We start from the raw sequence: 17,343 nt of genomic DNA on the forward strand, positions 1-17,343 counted from the left end.
TTCCCACCCATTTGAATAGGCTTAAGGTGGGACTCCAGGTGGAGCCCATGAAGGGAGGTCCATCTTGGCTCCCAAGTAGGCCCAAAACCCCTAGCTATTAGGTGCTAAGTTGACGTGGGCTTGAAGCCCTCAAGGTCCTAGAGGGAGGTGTTAACTCCAGAGCCAATAGTAGCCGCCTAAGTTCTGGTGGCTCAGATGATGTTCTAGTGATTGGATGACATCTAATGACTGTGTCAAAAGAGATGGAGACATGGTGAAGGTAGGAGAAGCAGCAGCAGTGGTAACAGCAGCAGCAACAGCCTCAGCAGTGACGGCAGTGGCAGCAGTGGTGGCAGTGGCGGTGGCAGCAGCAGAAGCCAAAAACAAAGCCGAAGCAGAAGAAGCTGAAGCAGCAGGTGCTACTGAGAGCAGGACTGACCTGAGGTCAGACAGGAGAGTGCTGAGCAAGGGCTTGAGGCCAGTGGGTAATTTTCTTACCAGAGGGCCCTAGCATTGGGGGGAAGCACGAATATGATTTGGCCTACTGTCATAATGTTTTTCTGTAACCAGGATTTCAAATTGGGAACACTGGTCCATGGGTCTGCTACTTTGGAGCTTGAATAAATGCTTTAATTCCTCTGCTTTCTACTTAGAGAATTCCTTATATCCTGTGGTTCCGAACCATTCAGGCATATTTATGATTTTCTTTGAAATCATGAATTCTGCCTTCATGATCACAAAGATCATACACTAGGACCAGGTGGGATTTATAGCAGGCATGCAAGGCAGATTCAATATTAAGAAAACTATAAGAATAATTGACCATATCAATAACAAAACCAATAGAAATCATATGATTGTATCGATAGATGCAGAAAAACCTTTAACAAAACACAAAACTTATTCTTATTAAAAACTCTAGGAAGTATAGGAATAAATGGAGCTTTTTTTAAAAAAAATATTTATCTAAAACCAATAACAGGGATAAGCTAGAGGCCTTCCCAATAAGATCAGGGGTGGAGCAAGTATGCCCATTATTACCACTATTATTCAATAGTGTACTAGAAATGCTAGCTATAGCAATAAGAGAAGAAAAAGAAATTGAAGTAATTAGAATAGGCAATGAGGAAATGAAACTACCACTCTTTGCAGATAATATGATGGTGTCCTTGGAGAATGCCAGATAATCAACTAAAAAACTAGGTGAAATAATTAACAACTTCAGCAAAGTTGCAAGATAGAAAATAAACCTACATAAGTCATCAGCATTTCTATGTATTACCAACAAAGTTCAGCAGCAAGAAATGGAAAGAAGAACTCCATTTAAACTAACTGTAGAGAACATAAAATCCTTGAGAGTCTACCTGCCAATACAAATGCAGAAACTGTATGAACACCATTAGAAAACACTTTTCACACGAATAAAGTCAGATTTAAACAACTGGAAAAAATATTGATTACTCATGGGTAGGCCAACCCAATATAATAAAAATGACAATTCTACCTAACTTAATAAACTTATTCAGTGCCATGCCAACCTGCCATATAGAGCTAGAAAAAGTAATAACAAAATTCATCTGGATTCATCAAGAATATCAAGGGAATTAATGGAAAAAAGTGAAACAAGGTGGCCTAGCTGTACCAGATCTCAAACTGCATTACAAAGTGGTAATTGTCAAAACAATCTGCTACTGGCTAAAAAATAGAGCTGGAGCAGTGAAATAGATTATGTACACAATACACAGTAGGAAACCACCATTGTAATCTTGTGTTTGATAACACAAAGATCCAGACTTTGGGGATAAGAATTCAGTATATGACAAAAACTGCTAGGAAAACTGGAAAGCGGTTTGACGGAAAATCAATACCTCATCAAGATAAGGTCAAAATGGGCGCATGATTTAGAAATAAAGGGTGATACCATAAGCAAAGCAGGGGAGCATGGAATAGTTTGCTTGTCAGCTCTATGGAGAGGGGAAGAATTTATCATTAAACAAGAGATAGAGAGCATTATGAAATCCAAAATGAATAATTTTGATTACATTTAATTAAAAAGTTTTTGCACAGGGGTAGCTAGGTGGCACAGTGAATAGAGCACTAGTCCTGGAGCCAGGAGGACCTGAGTTCAAATCCAGCCTCAGACACTTGACACTTACTGTGTGACCTTGGGCAAGTCACTTAACTCCAATTGTCTTGAGTCCCCCTTCCAAAAAAAAAAAAAACAACAGTTTTTACACAAACGAAACCAATGCAGCCAAGATTAGAAGGAAAGCAGAAAACTGCGAATAAAATTTTACAACAATTTTCTCTAATAAAGGCCTCATCTCTCCAATATATAGAGAATTGAGTAAAATTTAAAACACAAGCCATTCTCCAACTGATAGTCAATGATATGAACAGGCAGTTTTTGGATACAGTAATCAAAGCTACCTAGAGTCATATTTAAAAAAGCTTGAAAGTACTATTGATTAGAGAAATGCAAATTAAAACAACTCTGAGGTACCGCCTCACACCTATCAGATTGGCTAACATGACAGAAAAGGAAAATGACAAATGTTGGAAGGGATGTGGGAAAATTGGGACACTAATGCACTGCTGGGAGAGGCTGTGAACTAGGCCAACCATTCTGTAGAGCAATTTGGAACTCTGCCCAAAGGGTGATAAAACCCAGCAATACCAGCAGGAGGTATAGTAGGTGTATAGGTATCAGGGAAGACTAATACCTCTGCTGAGAGGGCTGTTGAGTTCCACTTTCCACCTTTGATATCCACCTACCACCCAGCTTTCATCTGTAGCATACTCAGCAGCCATACCCCAGTAAACCATTTCAGCAGACCAGCTAAACCAGCTTGAGGGTAAGCGACAGGCCTCAAACCCATAAGTGAGTTAAAGGGGTGTGTACTCAAAGCACATGAGGACTTCCCCTGATGGAATGGGCAGATGGAAACAATTTGTTCCAATGGGCCACAAAGGCAATGGAAACATGCTGTGGAGATCTTAGAACTTGGTTAGACATTAAAGATGCCAACACCACCAACATCCTGAGCCATAGGCAGTCATCTTGACTTCTGTCTTGCCACTGGGATTCCAATGACTCTGGAAGACAGAGTGAGGCCAATAACTTTGCACAATACTGCATCACTTAAATCCATTTATGTGTGAGTCAAAAAAAATCTCACTTATGCCATTTTATCATCTTTTCCCTACTTCAAAATCCTACGTGATGAAGCAGTGGGAGCTATAGCCACAATCCTGCAGACAGGTGGTCCATGCCATGCAGATGTCTTCTCACTGTGTCTGAGCACTCTGGACCACACTGTTTACCTCCTGGTGTAAGGAAAGGGGCTGTGAAAGGTGCCCTAAAATTATGTTTTACCTAACCTAATCCTGGCCTGCTTACCAAGGCAGGTGGGGATCCTACCCTGCAATCAAAACACCAAAAAATGTACAAAAACTTTTGTGAAGATAATTCCACTTACTATTGGTACATGGTACACATGCTTATAGACAACAAGAAATCCAATAGTCCTGGAAGATGAATAGTTCTTCTTGCAAGAGAACTCAGCAGGTATCACATCCAAACAGCAGCCCTGAGTGAAACAAGGCTTGCTAATGAAGGCCAGCTTATCAAAGTCAGAGCTGGATAAATGTTTTTCTGTAGTAAGAGGGAGCACCATGAAGCTGGCATAGATTCTGCATCAAAACTAATCCAGTTAGCAAGCTTGCATGCATCCCAAAAGGGCTAAACGACAAGCTTATGACAATGGAAGTGCCACTTGCAAGAAAGTGCTACATTACCATCATCAGTGAGTTATGCTCCTGCCATAATGAACCCTAGAGACCCACATCACTAATGTGCTGAAAGAGGACAAACTTGTAATTCTGGGTGACTTTAATGCCAGAGTAGGCACCGACTATCAGACATAGTAGGGAGATCTCGAGAGGAATGGAGTGGGAAACAGCAACAACAGCAGGCACTTATTGAAGACTTGTGAGTCTTATGATTGTCTCATCACCAACACTGTTGTTCATTTACCTAAATGCAATAAAACTTTGTGGATGCACATTTAATAGACTATGTCATCATAAAAAGAGAAGGGACACACAGAATGTGAGAGTAATGAAAGCATGTGTGGTGAAGAGTGCTGGACTGATCACAGACTTATCCTCTCCAAACTAAATATTCACATTTAACAAAAGGAGCAGCCCCAGGGCAAAACAACTACCAGAATACTTAATGTCAACAGATTAGAGTGCTTCTCTGAGTCTGAAGAGTTTACTGCTAACTTGGAGGGAAAGCTAAGCCAACACATCTTTGCCAACAGTGGAGCAGAAAAGGAGTGGGCAGCTTTCAGAGACTTGGTGTACAACACTGTATTTACTCATCTGGGCCAGAACATTCACAAATATCAAGATAGGTTTGATGAAAATGATATGAAATATAGAAGCTGCTAAACAAAGAAGAACTCCACAGGGTTTACCAGAAGGATAGTTTGGTTTGTTCACCTCTAAGAAGGTAGTGCTTAATTTCATCAAAACTAAAGGGCAAGTGAAGCTTGGAGAGATGCAGGATTCTTGGCTCAGTAAAAAGGCCAATGAAGTTCAGCTTTATGCTGATAGTAACAATCCAAAGTACTTTTGTGATGCCCCAAAGGCTATTTATGGGCCAAGGACCTATGGTGCCTCTCAACTACTCAGTGATAATGGAGCCAGATTGATTAATGATAAGGACATGATCCTGGAGAGATGGGCTGAACATTTCTATAGTGTTCTCAATAGACGATCATCAATCAATGCTGCAACCAGTGACTGTATATCTCAGGTTGAAGTCAATCCCTCTCTAGTCAAACTTCCAATTGAAGAAGAGATTTTGAATGCCATTAGGCTCCTCTTGTGTGGCAAAGTGCCTGGTGCTGATTCTATTGCAGCTGAGATTTACAAGGCATGGGGTCCACTGCTCAGACGAGGAGTGACTGAATTCTTCCAGGTTATATGATAAGAGAAGGTTATCCCCCAGGAGTTCCAAGATGCCTCCATTGTCCATCTCTATAAAAGAAAAGGAAATACTATCTTGTGACAATTGCAGGGGTGGGGGGAGCTCTCTCTCTTGGTCACTGCTGGCAAGATTCTGGCCAAGAGTCCTCCTTAATTAGCTGATCCTTCACCTGAAAGATGGTCATCTACTGAAAGCCAGCATGGCTTCAGAAAGGGCCAAGGAACAGTCAATACTGTGTTTGTTTCCTGACAAGTCCAGGAGAAATGCAAGACAGACATCTATACAAAACATTTTTCAATCTGACCAAGGCCTTTGATACTGTCAGTTGTGAGGGCTTACAAAAGGTCATGGCAAAATTTGGTTGCTCAGAGAAGTTCATCAATATTGTACATCATCAATATTGTACATCAGTTTTTTGACAGCATTTTTACACAGATTCTGGATAATGGACCATACTCTTGTGCTTTCCCAGGCACCAACAGGGAGTGAAGCAAGACTGTGTGTTTGGTCTCATGCTTTTTAGCATACTGTTTTCAGTAATGTTGTCAAACACCTTCAACATGGATGAAAACAGCATCAAGGTCACAGAGAGTAAATTACTTAACTTGTAAAGGCTACAAGCCAAGACTAAAGTGGATGGAGAATGGGTGCACAATTTTTTGGTTGCAAATGATTGTGCACTCTATACAGACTCTGAGGCTGAGATGCAATAGAATATGAATCGATTCTCTACTGTTTGTGCTAACTTCGCCCTGACAATTAACACTAAGAAAACAGGTTCTCTACCAGGCAGCACCACATCATCCATTCGTGGAACCACTTGTTAAAACAAATGGAGAAACTGTGAATGCTATGGATAAGTTCACCTACCTTGGCAGTAATTCAAGGGATGTACACATAGTTGATGAGGTTAATGCATGCATTGCCAGAACTAGCTCTGTGTCTGGTAAGCTCCAAAGAAAAGTGTGGGAAAGAAGATGTATTAGACTGCCTACTAAACTGAAGGTCTACAGAGCCATTGTGCTGGCCTCATTGTTGTATGCCCGTGAAACCTGGACAATATATTAGTGCCATGCCAGGAAATTGCTTCTATTGGATTTGTCTTAGGAAGATTCTAAAAATCACCTGGAAGAATAAGTTACTAGTCCTTTCTTGAGCTGAACTGCCAAGCATTCAGCCTCTATTGGAGAGAAGTCAACCCTGATGGGCTGGCCAGGTTATTCAAATGCCAAACACACATTTGCATAAAAGACTATTTTCCGGGAAACTCACAGAAGGTAAGCACTCACATGGAGGTTAGAAAAAGTGATACAAGGGCACTCTCAAAGTCCCTCCCTATAACAACAATTTGGCTGTACAGTTGTAAGACCCAACAAGACCAGCAACAAGAGCTGCCAACACAAGTTCTTTGATCTGCTTTACTAAGGAAAATAACTTTAAGGGGTTAACAATCTCATTTAAATCAAATATGCTTATATAACTCACTTAGTTCAGGAGGAAAAGCCAGCACCCTGAACTTCAGAGCAAATACAAACATATATTATATAAACAGAGCAAGTACAAACCAACACCTGGGTCAGCCCAGAGTCTCAACACTCCTTCCATGAGTGAGCCCTAAAGGAAAAATGCCAACCTCTGAATTTACACACCCTGTTCAGTGTCAAAGGGCATCACAACACGCAATTCAAACCCACTTGACCTAAAGGCATCACAAATGTGACCTAAACCCATGTAAACTAGGCTTTCCCTTGAGGTACGGAAATCATCAAAGACTCCTGATTTAATCAAAGAAACAAAGGCCAGACTCATCCAGGGCACCTGATTGAATAAGTGCTCCAAAAGAGAAAGCAGTAAAAAAGTTTCACCTTAATTACTGATACACCTCCCAAGAACTTTGGAATGAATTATGACACACTAGAGAAACTGGCACAGAACCATCCAGCATAACATGCTCACATCAAAGAAGGCATTGCGCTTTATGTGCAAAGCAAAATTGCAAATGTGCAAATTTAGCGTCATCTCCACTCCAAAGGTTCATATGGATTATTTGTGCCCAACCTGTGGTAGAACCTTCTGGCTCGTTCTGGTCTGATCAGCCACAGTTGGACACACTGTACCTTGACCCCAACATAATGATGTCACTTTGGTCCTCTTCCAGAACACAGGATAACAACCAATTCCAATGAGATTTTTCAAAAAAGGAAAAGAATCTATCTATACAAATATATTTATAGCACCTCTTTTTGTGGCGGCAAAGAATTGGAAATTGAGGGGATGCCCATCAATGGGGAATGGCTGAACAAGTTGAGGTATGTGATTGCAATGGAATACCGTAAGAAATTGTACCATAAGAAATGATAAGCAGGATGCTTTCAGAAAAACCTGCAAAGCCTAATATGAACCAATGCAAAGTGAAGTGAACATAACCAGGGGAACATTGTACATATTAACAGCAATATTGTAAATGATCAACTGTGAATGATTTAGCTGTTCCCAGCAATACAAACATCCAAGAAAATTCCAAAGGTGTTACAACAAAAAATGCTATCTATCTCAAGACAAAGAACCAATGGAGTCTAAATGCAGATTGAAGCATGTTGGGTTTTTTTTTTTACTTCCTGTATTTTTCTGTTTTTTTTCTGTTTTTTTTTCTGTGTTTTCTTTTACAACATGACTAATATGGAAACATGTTTTATATGACTGAACATGTATAACCCATGTCAAATTGCTTGCCTTTTCAATGACGGGAGAGAAGGGAGGGAGGGAGAGAATTTGGAACACAAAATTGTAAAAGATGAAGGTTCGAAACTGTTTTTATATGTAATTGGAAAAAATATCAAAATTAAAAAACAGTTCAAAATGTTTCACAAATTTTCAAGTTGATTTTTATTCCTCAAAAAAGAAGGATGTTGTAGTAAAGTTGCACTGAAAATTATGATGGGAGAATATCTATCTCATTACTGAACTTTTGCAGCAGTGAACAATTTGGAATCATTAAAAGAATTATCTGGAGCTATAACACTGAAAACCATACTGTACAGTTGGAGGAATAATGTATAATAAATCTGAGAATAAAAGACCTGTCACCCATATTTGATAACTATGTTTCAGGAAAATATATGTATATGTATATTTAAGCAGAAAAAAATATGATATAATTAGATAACTTTACTAAAATTTTGCTAACCAATAAAATGGCGGAGAGCCAAAGAAGCAAAAAAAAAAAAAAAATAGAAGCATATCCTACACAGGTAGGGATTACCAAAGAAAAACTTCATTTCCTTCTACTTAGTGCAACTCCAACCCTCATTTCCTCTTTTAAAAGACCAGGTAGGGGACTGATTCTCTTTTTTAGGATACAGGGCTCAAAAAGGAGAAAGAAAAAATATTTTCAATTGAAAACTTACTTGGATGGAGTTTCCTACTGAGTTTTCTGTGTAACATTTGTAAGAGACACAGAAAGTCAATTTTAAGTTGATGATTGAGCATATTGGGATTACTCAGTAATTCAGATAACCTAATGTTACTCTTGATAAACTTCGAAGCTGTTGTTTTGGGCACCAATGGCAAATTGATCTGGTAGTTACAATCCGTGAAGTTCACATAGTCGTCTTGGATATTCTTAATTCTGGAAACAAACAAAATAAAAAACCTGCTGTTGACACAAAACCTTAGAAATAAAAAATTACATAAATCTTAGAAGGTTTGTTTTTAAACTGAAATGTCTAAAAATAACTCACTCTCGTTTTGTCAATAACGTGTAGACATCTTGTATCAATATTTCTGGTACTCCGGGTTTACAATGAAGTGTCCCATGAATTAATTCTTTGGCTATTTTCAAATGTTTTTTTGAAAAAAACTTTAATAATAAAAAAACTTTAGCTGAGTTAATTTGACATTTTAACAGTAAAGAGTTCTATATTACATTCTCATTTTTCTATTAATGTACTTAGCTTTCTCCTACATTTCTATCTTTCAATTAATCTACTTCCTTACATCTAAAAAGCAAACATAATTAAGTCAATGGAATAAAATATATGTACAATAATAATAATAGCTAACATTTATATAATGCTTACTATGTACCAGGCACTGTGCTAAGTGCTTTACAATTATTATCTCATTTAGTCCTCAAAACAACCCTGGGAGGTAGGTGCTATCATTTTCCCCATTTCACAGATGAGGAAACTGAGGCAAAGAGAGTGACTTGGCCAGGGTCACAGAGTTTGAGGTTGGATTTTGACCCCAGGTCTTCTTGATTTCAGGCCCAGCACTCTACTGCACCCACCATCTAGATGTCCGAATATGTCACAGTAATGCATGGTTAGAGTATAATGAATATCCAAGTTAGTAAACTGTTATAATATATAGTATTAACTGTATATCAGGGTCAGGGTCTTAGTCAGGGTCTGTGAACTTTAAAAAAAAATTTTTTTGGAATTGCATTTCAATGTAATTGGTTTCCTTTGTAATCTTATACATTTTATTTTATGCATTTAACAATATTTTTCTGAGAAAGGATCCATAGGCTTCAACAGACTGCCAAGGATATCAATGATATAAAAATGGCTAAGAACCCTGGCTCTAAAATCTTTGCTCTATAACATACATACATTGGGGCTCATATTAAAAAAAACCAAACCTATTGTTTCTTGTTAGCACTATTAACTTCCATACTTAACTCCCTTACTGATACCATTGATAATACAAGCATCCCCAGATGTTCTTAAGACAAATGTAGATTGCAGGCCAGCAGGATTTAGAAAGGAGTTTTCACATCTTCTGGATTTTACAGTAATTCAAATGCCAGGAATAGCTTTCTCAACCCCAAATTCGACTGCTTTTCTCTACTCAAGGGAAGATGGATCAGACAGCATATTCAGAGAAAGGAACAACAGCTCTGCTGGGTATAATTTGTTGCAATAGTCTGAGGGGCAATGCTGTCCAGTTTGTACACAGAAGTAGAGAAGAAAGCTGTCCAGCTTTTATTGAGTTTCATCTTTCTGGTTTATTTTTGTTTGAAGTGCTGTGAATAGTGTATTATATCAATCAAATCCAAATTTAAATAAAAATGAGTCAGGAAGCTAAATATAATTTTAAAATTATTTGTAAGGTCATTTTTACTATTTACCTCTTCAATAGCTCAGGTAACTGATTTGATTCCATCCATGTTCTAAATCAGAATACAAAGTCCCCAAAATCTTATCTTTAACAAGGTGAAAACATTTTAAAATCACAAAGAATTGCTGTAGAAAGAACAGTCCTTAGGTAGCTTACTTATTTAGAGCATTATCTTGATGAGACCCAGCATTTAATGTTCATTCTCCAAGTCAGTTTGGTTCTGTTCAAGGTTTCATAGTCTTATAACACTATTTTGCAAATGCTTTCTACTGATTCCAAAAGTGAACTAGTTACATGGATGGCTCAGGGCAATCTGTCATCACAGGTGGAAAAAAAATCAAAACATATGCTCTCCTGGCAATTTTTCAGAAGTATCATTTTCCAATATGGAGGCCAGTGATCCGGGAAATTCAGGGTCAAATAGGGAATGCACAATTTAAGACATTTTTAAAAAAATACAGAATTGGGGGTATGTGCTATTTTCTTAAAATTATATGATTAGTAACTTACCTTTTCCAGCTGTGCCCAATTAGCCAATTTGGATTTTATGGAATTTCCATTCTCAAAAGTTAGCAGTTTAAGATCCAGTGGATAATAGATGCTGAATATTTCTGCAAGTAGGAAGCCATTTGAAAAGTCCCTAACCAGTAACAAGGAGATTAAACAGAATGCTGTATTTTAGTTTGCAATTTTATTATTATATTAACATCAATTTAGACTATAAACACTGTGCTTTAGATACAGAAGGCACTTAACAAATGCTGGCTGATTTAAACTGAATTGAATTACATAACTCAAATATTCAGCATGAACCAGAAATAACATTAGAGATTTACAAACGCTGAAGGTCTCAATTCTTCAAAATGCTTTGGTTTTCAGGTAGTTCACTTAGAATGAACAGTGAACTAGGAGTTCTAGATTCAAAACCCAACTCTGCCTCTTTGTAGCTTTGTGATCTTGAGGACATCATTTAACAATCCTTATCTATAAAAATAGGAGTTGGACAAGATGATCAATAAGTTTCTCACCATTTCTATGAATCTTTGAATATTTTGAGAGGAACTAAATCCTATAAACTTAGGATCCAAGACAGACTATATAATCATGCCATATTATATCTATATTATTTTGATGTGTCATTATCTCTAAATGCATGTTGGTTAATATTTGTCACCTGGAAATAAAATTGATTTTCAATATTCTTGACTAGCTTAATAACTTCAGAGCATCAGGTGCTGGGAAAGAACTTGGAAATATGACAGCAGAGAGGCTGGGAAAGTATAGTTAGATCTTAATTATAATTTTAAAATTATCTCTATTTTCATGTATCCCAAGGTAATCCTGCTTTCATATCTGTTGATAGCACTTAGAATAATGAAGGTATGCCAGTATCTTAGATTGCCAGAACCTAAAGTAGTTATAGGTTTGATGATTCATCCATATACAATGAAATAGAATACAAGTGTGTATAATAGGCCCTCAAGTGCATATAATGGGCCCAGACCTGAGTTCAAATGTAAACTCAGACACTTACTAGCTGTGTAGCTCTGGGCAAGTCACTTAACCCTGTTTGCTTCAGTTTCCTCATCTGTAAAATGAGCTGGAGAAGAAAATGGCAAATCACTCCAGTTTTTTTTGCCAAGAAAACCCCAAATGGGGTCTCAAAGAGTTGGAACTGACTGAAACAACAACAATATAATGCTGAATTTGCATCAATTCAACAAATGTTTCTTAAGAATTAACTGTCTATTGTGTATTAATATTTGATAATAATTTATTAATATTTACATGATTTATTAAGAATTAAGCCTTGAGATGTGATACAAAGCTTTTATATTTAGATATAGTCCCAGGCCTCTGGGAGGTTTCAGTTTTCTCCGAGATAAAACTCCAATACTTAACATTATTATTACATAATACATCATTTGATTAAGTCTAAGACAAAGTGATTTGTAGTTAGAGGGAAGATCAAGGGATCCTTTGCTGAGTAGGAAGCATTTAAGTAAGGCTTTAAAGAAAGGGTAGAAATTCAACTCTGGAAAGAGGCATTCAAGGCTTAAGAAACAACCAAATGCAAAGTATTTAGATACAAAGCTCTTGGTACTTGTATCTTATTTGATAAGCCTCAAATAAGGATTACCATAACACAATGTTACTTTGACAAGTGTACTTGACATTCAAACATATTGCACTTTTGTTTTCAGGAAGGGGTGGGGGAAGGAAAAAGGTAAAATACTGTATCTATTCCTGGCTGCAAAGCAGAGTGGTGCCAGATGAAAAGGAGCCAAAGAAGGGCCTAAAAAACCAATATGGGTCACAAAGATCTTTGAGTTTTGTTGCTGGAAAAAGGGTATATTCAAAAGTAGAAATAGGTCAACCGTGGAATGTGTGGGAGGTGTTTTGTTCCCGACTCCCAGTTCTTCTTTATGTCTTGTTCACTAGTGGAAAAGGGGAAAGGAAGCTGAAGACCCTAAACCTTTAAGCCTCTTTTAGGAAGGGTTTCCAGTGGGTTAAGAAAGTGTGACTCAACTCGAGAGAGGGAAGAGGGGCTGGCGGTGAAGCTGGCAACAAGAAGAAGCCTGAAGAAACTCCAAGAATAATACATAATTGCACTATTCTGTAGCTGCTCTAAGGTTAATGACACGTTTGGGGTATACGGTATTATATCGCAGTCACCTTGTCAGGCAGGCTTTTCACAGATGACAAATCTAGCAGTGAGAGACATAACTAGTAAGTGTCCTGAGGCACAGTCGGAGCTCAGATCTTACCCCCAAAGACTAGCCGGCCAACAACTTTACTATACTATGCCGCTTCTCACTGAGAAGCCCATTAAGAACAGGAGATCGGAGCAATGAAGTTTGAGACAGACGACCCCAGTTCAAATCTCAGCTCTGCCGCTTACTACTGTTGGTTCCTCGAACTGGTCACTTTACAATTGTGGCCTCGCTTTCCCCAAAACGTAAGCAAGCTCCTTGACAAGAGCTGTTTCATTTTTGTTCTGGTATCTCCGAAGCCTATACTGTGGCAACAGCTTAATAAAAGCTTATTGATGGATTAATCTGAAAATTAAGGGGGAGGGGGAAGCCAGGACTGGCCTGTGGCCCTGAGGTCATTTCGACTAGGGCGGGGTAACCAGGGGGAGGCAGAAAGAGGTGAGAAAGCGCAGGCGCGCGGGGAGGGGCATTCAGGGGGCTGAGGAAAGGTGTGTGGGAGGCGGGGTTGGGTGGGAGAGAGCGCAGGCGCGTCCGACCCTGGCAGCGCAGACGGTGCATCAGAAAGTGACGGGAAGCAAAACGAAGCAGGACAGCGCAGGCGCAGGGCATGGGCGGGGCGGGGGGGAGGGAGGGGAGAGGGTGTCTATGAGGGGGCGGGGCGTCCGAGGGAGATGTTGGATGTTGGGGCAGAAGCCGGTTGGTGCAGCGCAGGCCTGGAGGCGGAGCGGCCTGAGAGGCGTGTCAGAGACTAATGAGGGCGGTACCGCGCAGGCGCGGCGCTTCCCGGGGTAGCGTCGGGGTTGGGGGGGTCTACACACCTGTTGATGTGCTTGGGGTAAAAAGTGAGATCCATGCTTTGAAGCCAGCGCAACACGGCCCGGGGCAAGTGGGACTTCTTCGGGGGACACCAGTACGGCTGAATTGGCTTTCGCCGCTTTGGGGAGGCAGGTGTAGAGACAGTTGGTGGCTGTGTCCATGGCAGCCTGCTCGTCGGCTGCCCGACCGCGGCCATGGCCCACAATCCCTCCCCTTGGTAACGGCTTCCCCTGCTACTCTGCTGCGGGGGGAGGGGAGAGGAGCATCCGCTCGTGCCCTCGCCCCCTAGCGTCGCAGGCGGCTTCTCTTTCGGGCTCGCACTGACCTGAAGGGGGCGTGATGGTCAGGGAATTCTTTGAAAAGTCCTAGCGTTTGGAACCCTGCGCCACCTGGGAGCAGAAGGACCTCGCTGTTCTCTTGGAAGAATTTGGGGGTGGGGCAAGATAGGTGAGGGGAAAGAGCCCTGATTCTTGGTTTGGAGAAAGGTTGACGTCCTTTGGCTGTACACTGCCTTAGAGCAGCCACGGAGCCTCTTGAGCTCTGTTTCTTCCGTAAACTAAATGCGTTGGACTGGACGGCCTGGGATTAGGTGACTTGCCCAAGGTCACACAGCTAGCAAGTGTGTCCAGTGTCTGAGGTCACATTTGAACTCAGGTCCTCCAGACTCCAGGGCCAGTGCTCTACTCACTGCGCTACCTAGCTGCGCGCCCCCCTCCCCTTGACTTTTAATGGGCCTGACCAGATGGATGCGTTCTCCAGCCCGAAGGGGAAATCACCAGTTCCCTCTTTTGTGTGTATGCCTTTCCCTTGCCTTTTTCAGACTCACAGAACCCTTAGATTTGAATGAATAGTCAGAGACCAAATAATCCGTCTAATCTGTACTTTATTTGGCATACCTTCTCCAGTAGCCCTGAATGGGGTGTTCAGGAGGACTAGCTCCTCTGGTGTGAGCCCTTTGCAGGGCTGCTCATCCACCTTTGCTCATCCCAACTCTCACCTGTGGCCCCAACGAGGTGTAGCATGCTCATCGGCCACACCTCAGTAAACTGGGAAGACAGTGAACCCAGAAGGTGGAGGTGGAAAGGGAGAGAAATCCATGAAAATGCCAATATGGTAAATGGAGTGTCTTGTGTAAAGGATCACAAACCGCAATGGGAAGGTATAAAATAATAAATGGTAGGAAATGGTTTATGAAGGGCATAAAAAGCCAAATAGAGGATTTTATATTTGGTCCTGAAGGTAATAGGGATTCGGTGGAGTTTATTGAATGGGATAGAAAGGAATCTTGTGGGATGGAGGGTTGGGGGAGGGAATGGAGAAGTGATGACACGGTCAGACCTGTGCTCTAGAAAGAGCAGTTTGGCAACTAAATAGAGGATAGATTGCAGTGGGGGGAAAGACCTGAGGCTGGAAGACTAACCAAAAAGCTATTGTAGTAGTCCAAGCATGAAATGATGACAGCTTAAATCAGTTTGGTGACAGTATCTGGAAAAGAAAGGGGCATGTGCTAGAGATGTTACAAAGGTAGGAAGACCTGACAACTGATATGGGGGGGCTGGGAGGGGTGTGTGTGTGTGTGTGTGTGAAAGAGAATGAAGAGCTGAGGATGACATGGAGATTGTAAACCTAGGTGACTGGAAGTATAGTGGTACCCTCAGCAGTAATAGAGAAGTTGGGAGGAGGGAAGGATTATTTCAGGGGGAGGATAATGAGTTCAATTTGAGGGGTAATGAGTTCAGTTTTAAACATAATGAGTTTAAGATATACATACACACATGTATATATATATGTGTGTGTGTGTGTATATGCGCACACACACACTCTTTGGGGACTCCCACAGTTAACTGGTGTTTTGTGAGATAATTAGTAACTTTGGAGAGAGCAATTTTGGTTAAATGAAGAGTTCAGAAACCAAAGTGCAAAGAGTTACAAAGAGAGTGAAAGGAAAGGAAGTGGAAACACCTAGACAGCCTTCTCAAGGAGTTTTGTTCTGTTGCTTTTTATTTTTTATCAAGCCAGAAAAGGGAGAAGAGAGCTACAGGATGATGGCAGGAATGAATGAATGAAGTGAGGAAGAATCAAGTAACAGTTTTTGAAAAAGAAGACATTAGCATGTTTGTAGATAATAGAGAAACAGCCAATAGACAGAGAATGATTGAAGATTAATAAGAATATAGGGAGAATGGGGCAATCTGCTGGAGGACTAGGATCACTTGTCTATGTAGAGAACTTTGCCTTTTCAAGGAGAAAGGCCACCTTTTTGTGGGGGTCAAGGAGATGATAGTGGCAGAACGCGGCTGAAGTGAGATGAGAAACAGGAAAGAAGTGAGAACTCTCAGCTAATGGCCTCAGGTTTTTCAGTGAAATATGAGGTAATGTTCTCAGCTGAAAGGTTCAAGAGGATAGGAGTTTTGAGGAGGGATAAAAAGGTTTGGGAAAGCTGCTGTGGTAAATGGGAGAGTTGAGTCAGGAAGATGTGAAAGCATTGCCTTGTGACAGTGAGGGACCTGTTGAAATTTTGTAACATAGACCCAGTCAGCATAATTACATGACTTTCTCCAGGCTGTGCCCTATGTTATTACATAAGGTTTTTGACTAAACTATAAGCAAAGACTTTCATTTTTGTCTTTCTGTAGTTGTGTGTACCCTTACACACAGGTAGTATGTTTTGAATTAATTGAAATAAATTGAACAACCCTATGAAATACAGGTTCAGAAAGTATATTATCCTCATTTTATAATTTAAGAAAATGAGTTCATGGTGTATTTGGCCATCTTTCTGGGCCTTAGGATTAAAAAAAACCGTATCCTGTAGTCTGAGATTCTGTCCCACTGAAGCCCTAATTTGAACCAAGCTTCGCTAGGGAAGGGTTGCTGGTGGACAGATTTATAAATTAGGAAAATAGAGGAAAACTTTTGTCAGGTAAAACACAAGTGGATTGCTGTTTTCAGTGTCTAATAATCTATTTGAATTTTTATTTAAAACCAAGACTTTAATGATTAAAAAAGATATACTTAAGGTTATGTTTTCTGGGAGTTGGATTATATGACCTCCACCAAAAACAATTTGGCATTCAGTTTAAGGACATTGAACACAATTTAATCTATTCCATCCCTAAGACTGCCGTCTGCCGTCAGTAACTATTGTTCACAAAGTCATTTGATTTCTTAAATCATTATGAACTGTGAGACACGCCTGGATGTTGCTATGTCATTGTTTGCCGGGAGTTAGGAGAATAACCTAGTTTCTGCCAGACTTATAGCCTTTCCTGTCTACTTAGTGCAGTAACATCCACGTGTTATACCATGATACCTCTAATATACCTTGGGATAAAGCCCTGCATTCACGTTCTGGCTTGGCTCCTTTATGCCAGCCTGACTTCACGTTGTCAGATCTCTCAGGATATAGTTACCTTGTTATGGGGAACATATTCACTTTATTCACCCAGTCTAGCTCTCAAGCCCCAGCCGATGTTCTTCCGTTTATGTAAACCCACTCACTCAAAAATGATAACATTAGACCTTAAACATAGCAATTTGTTTAACAAAAAGTTGGAAGCGATAATAATATCATGACAAATACTCACAACAAAGCGAATGCAATAATAATATATCTCAGTCCACAGATAAATCTAGATGATGTTATGTCAGAAACACACTCAGTATCTGTAGGAAAGAGTAGGTATACAGTTATAGAAACCTGCCGAGGAAGCGCAT

General features: G+C 40.1%; 1 protein-coding gene across 1 annotated transcript in view; it reads right to left on the reverse strand.

The window, feature by feature from the left end:
• The window catches only part of SPATA4 (spermatogenesis associated 4), a 30,857-nt gene extending 17,035 nt beyond the window's left edge, over window positions 1–13,822 (reverse strand). The window contains exons 1-4 of the mRNA XM_036765672.1: window positions 13,629–13,822; window positions 10,607–10,736; window positions 8,716–8,834; window positions 8,383–8,603 (exon numbers count right to left, since the gene is read on the reverse strand). Coding sequence (XP_036621567.1) covers window positions 8,383–8,603; window positions 8,716–8,834; window positions 10,607–10,736; window positions 13,629–13,822 — 664 coding nt within the window. The remainder of the gene's footprint in view (window positions 1–8,382; window positions 8,604–8,715; window positions 8,835–10,606; window positions 10,737–13,628) is intronic.
• Window positions 13,823–17,343: the final 3,521 nt, after the last annotated feature.

The sequence above is a fragment of the Trichosurus vulpecula genome, chromosome 6 (genome assembly GCF_011100635.1).
Source record: "Trichosurus vulpecula isolate mTriVul1 chromosome 6, mTriVul1.pri, whole genome shotgun sequence".
Classification (NCBI taxonomy): domain Eukaryota; kingdom Metazoa; phylum Chordata; class Mammalia; order Diprotodontia; family Phalangeridae; genus Trichosurus; species Trichosurus vulpecula.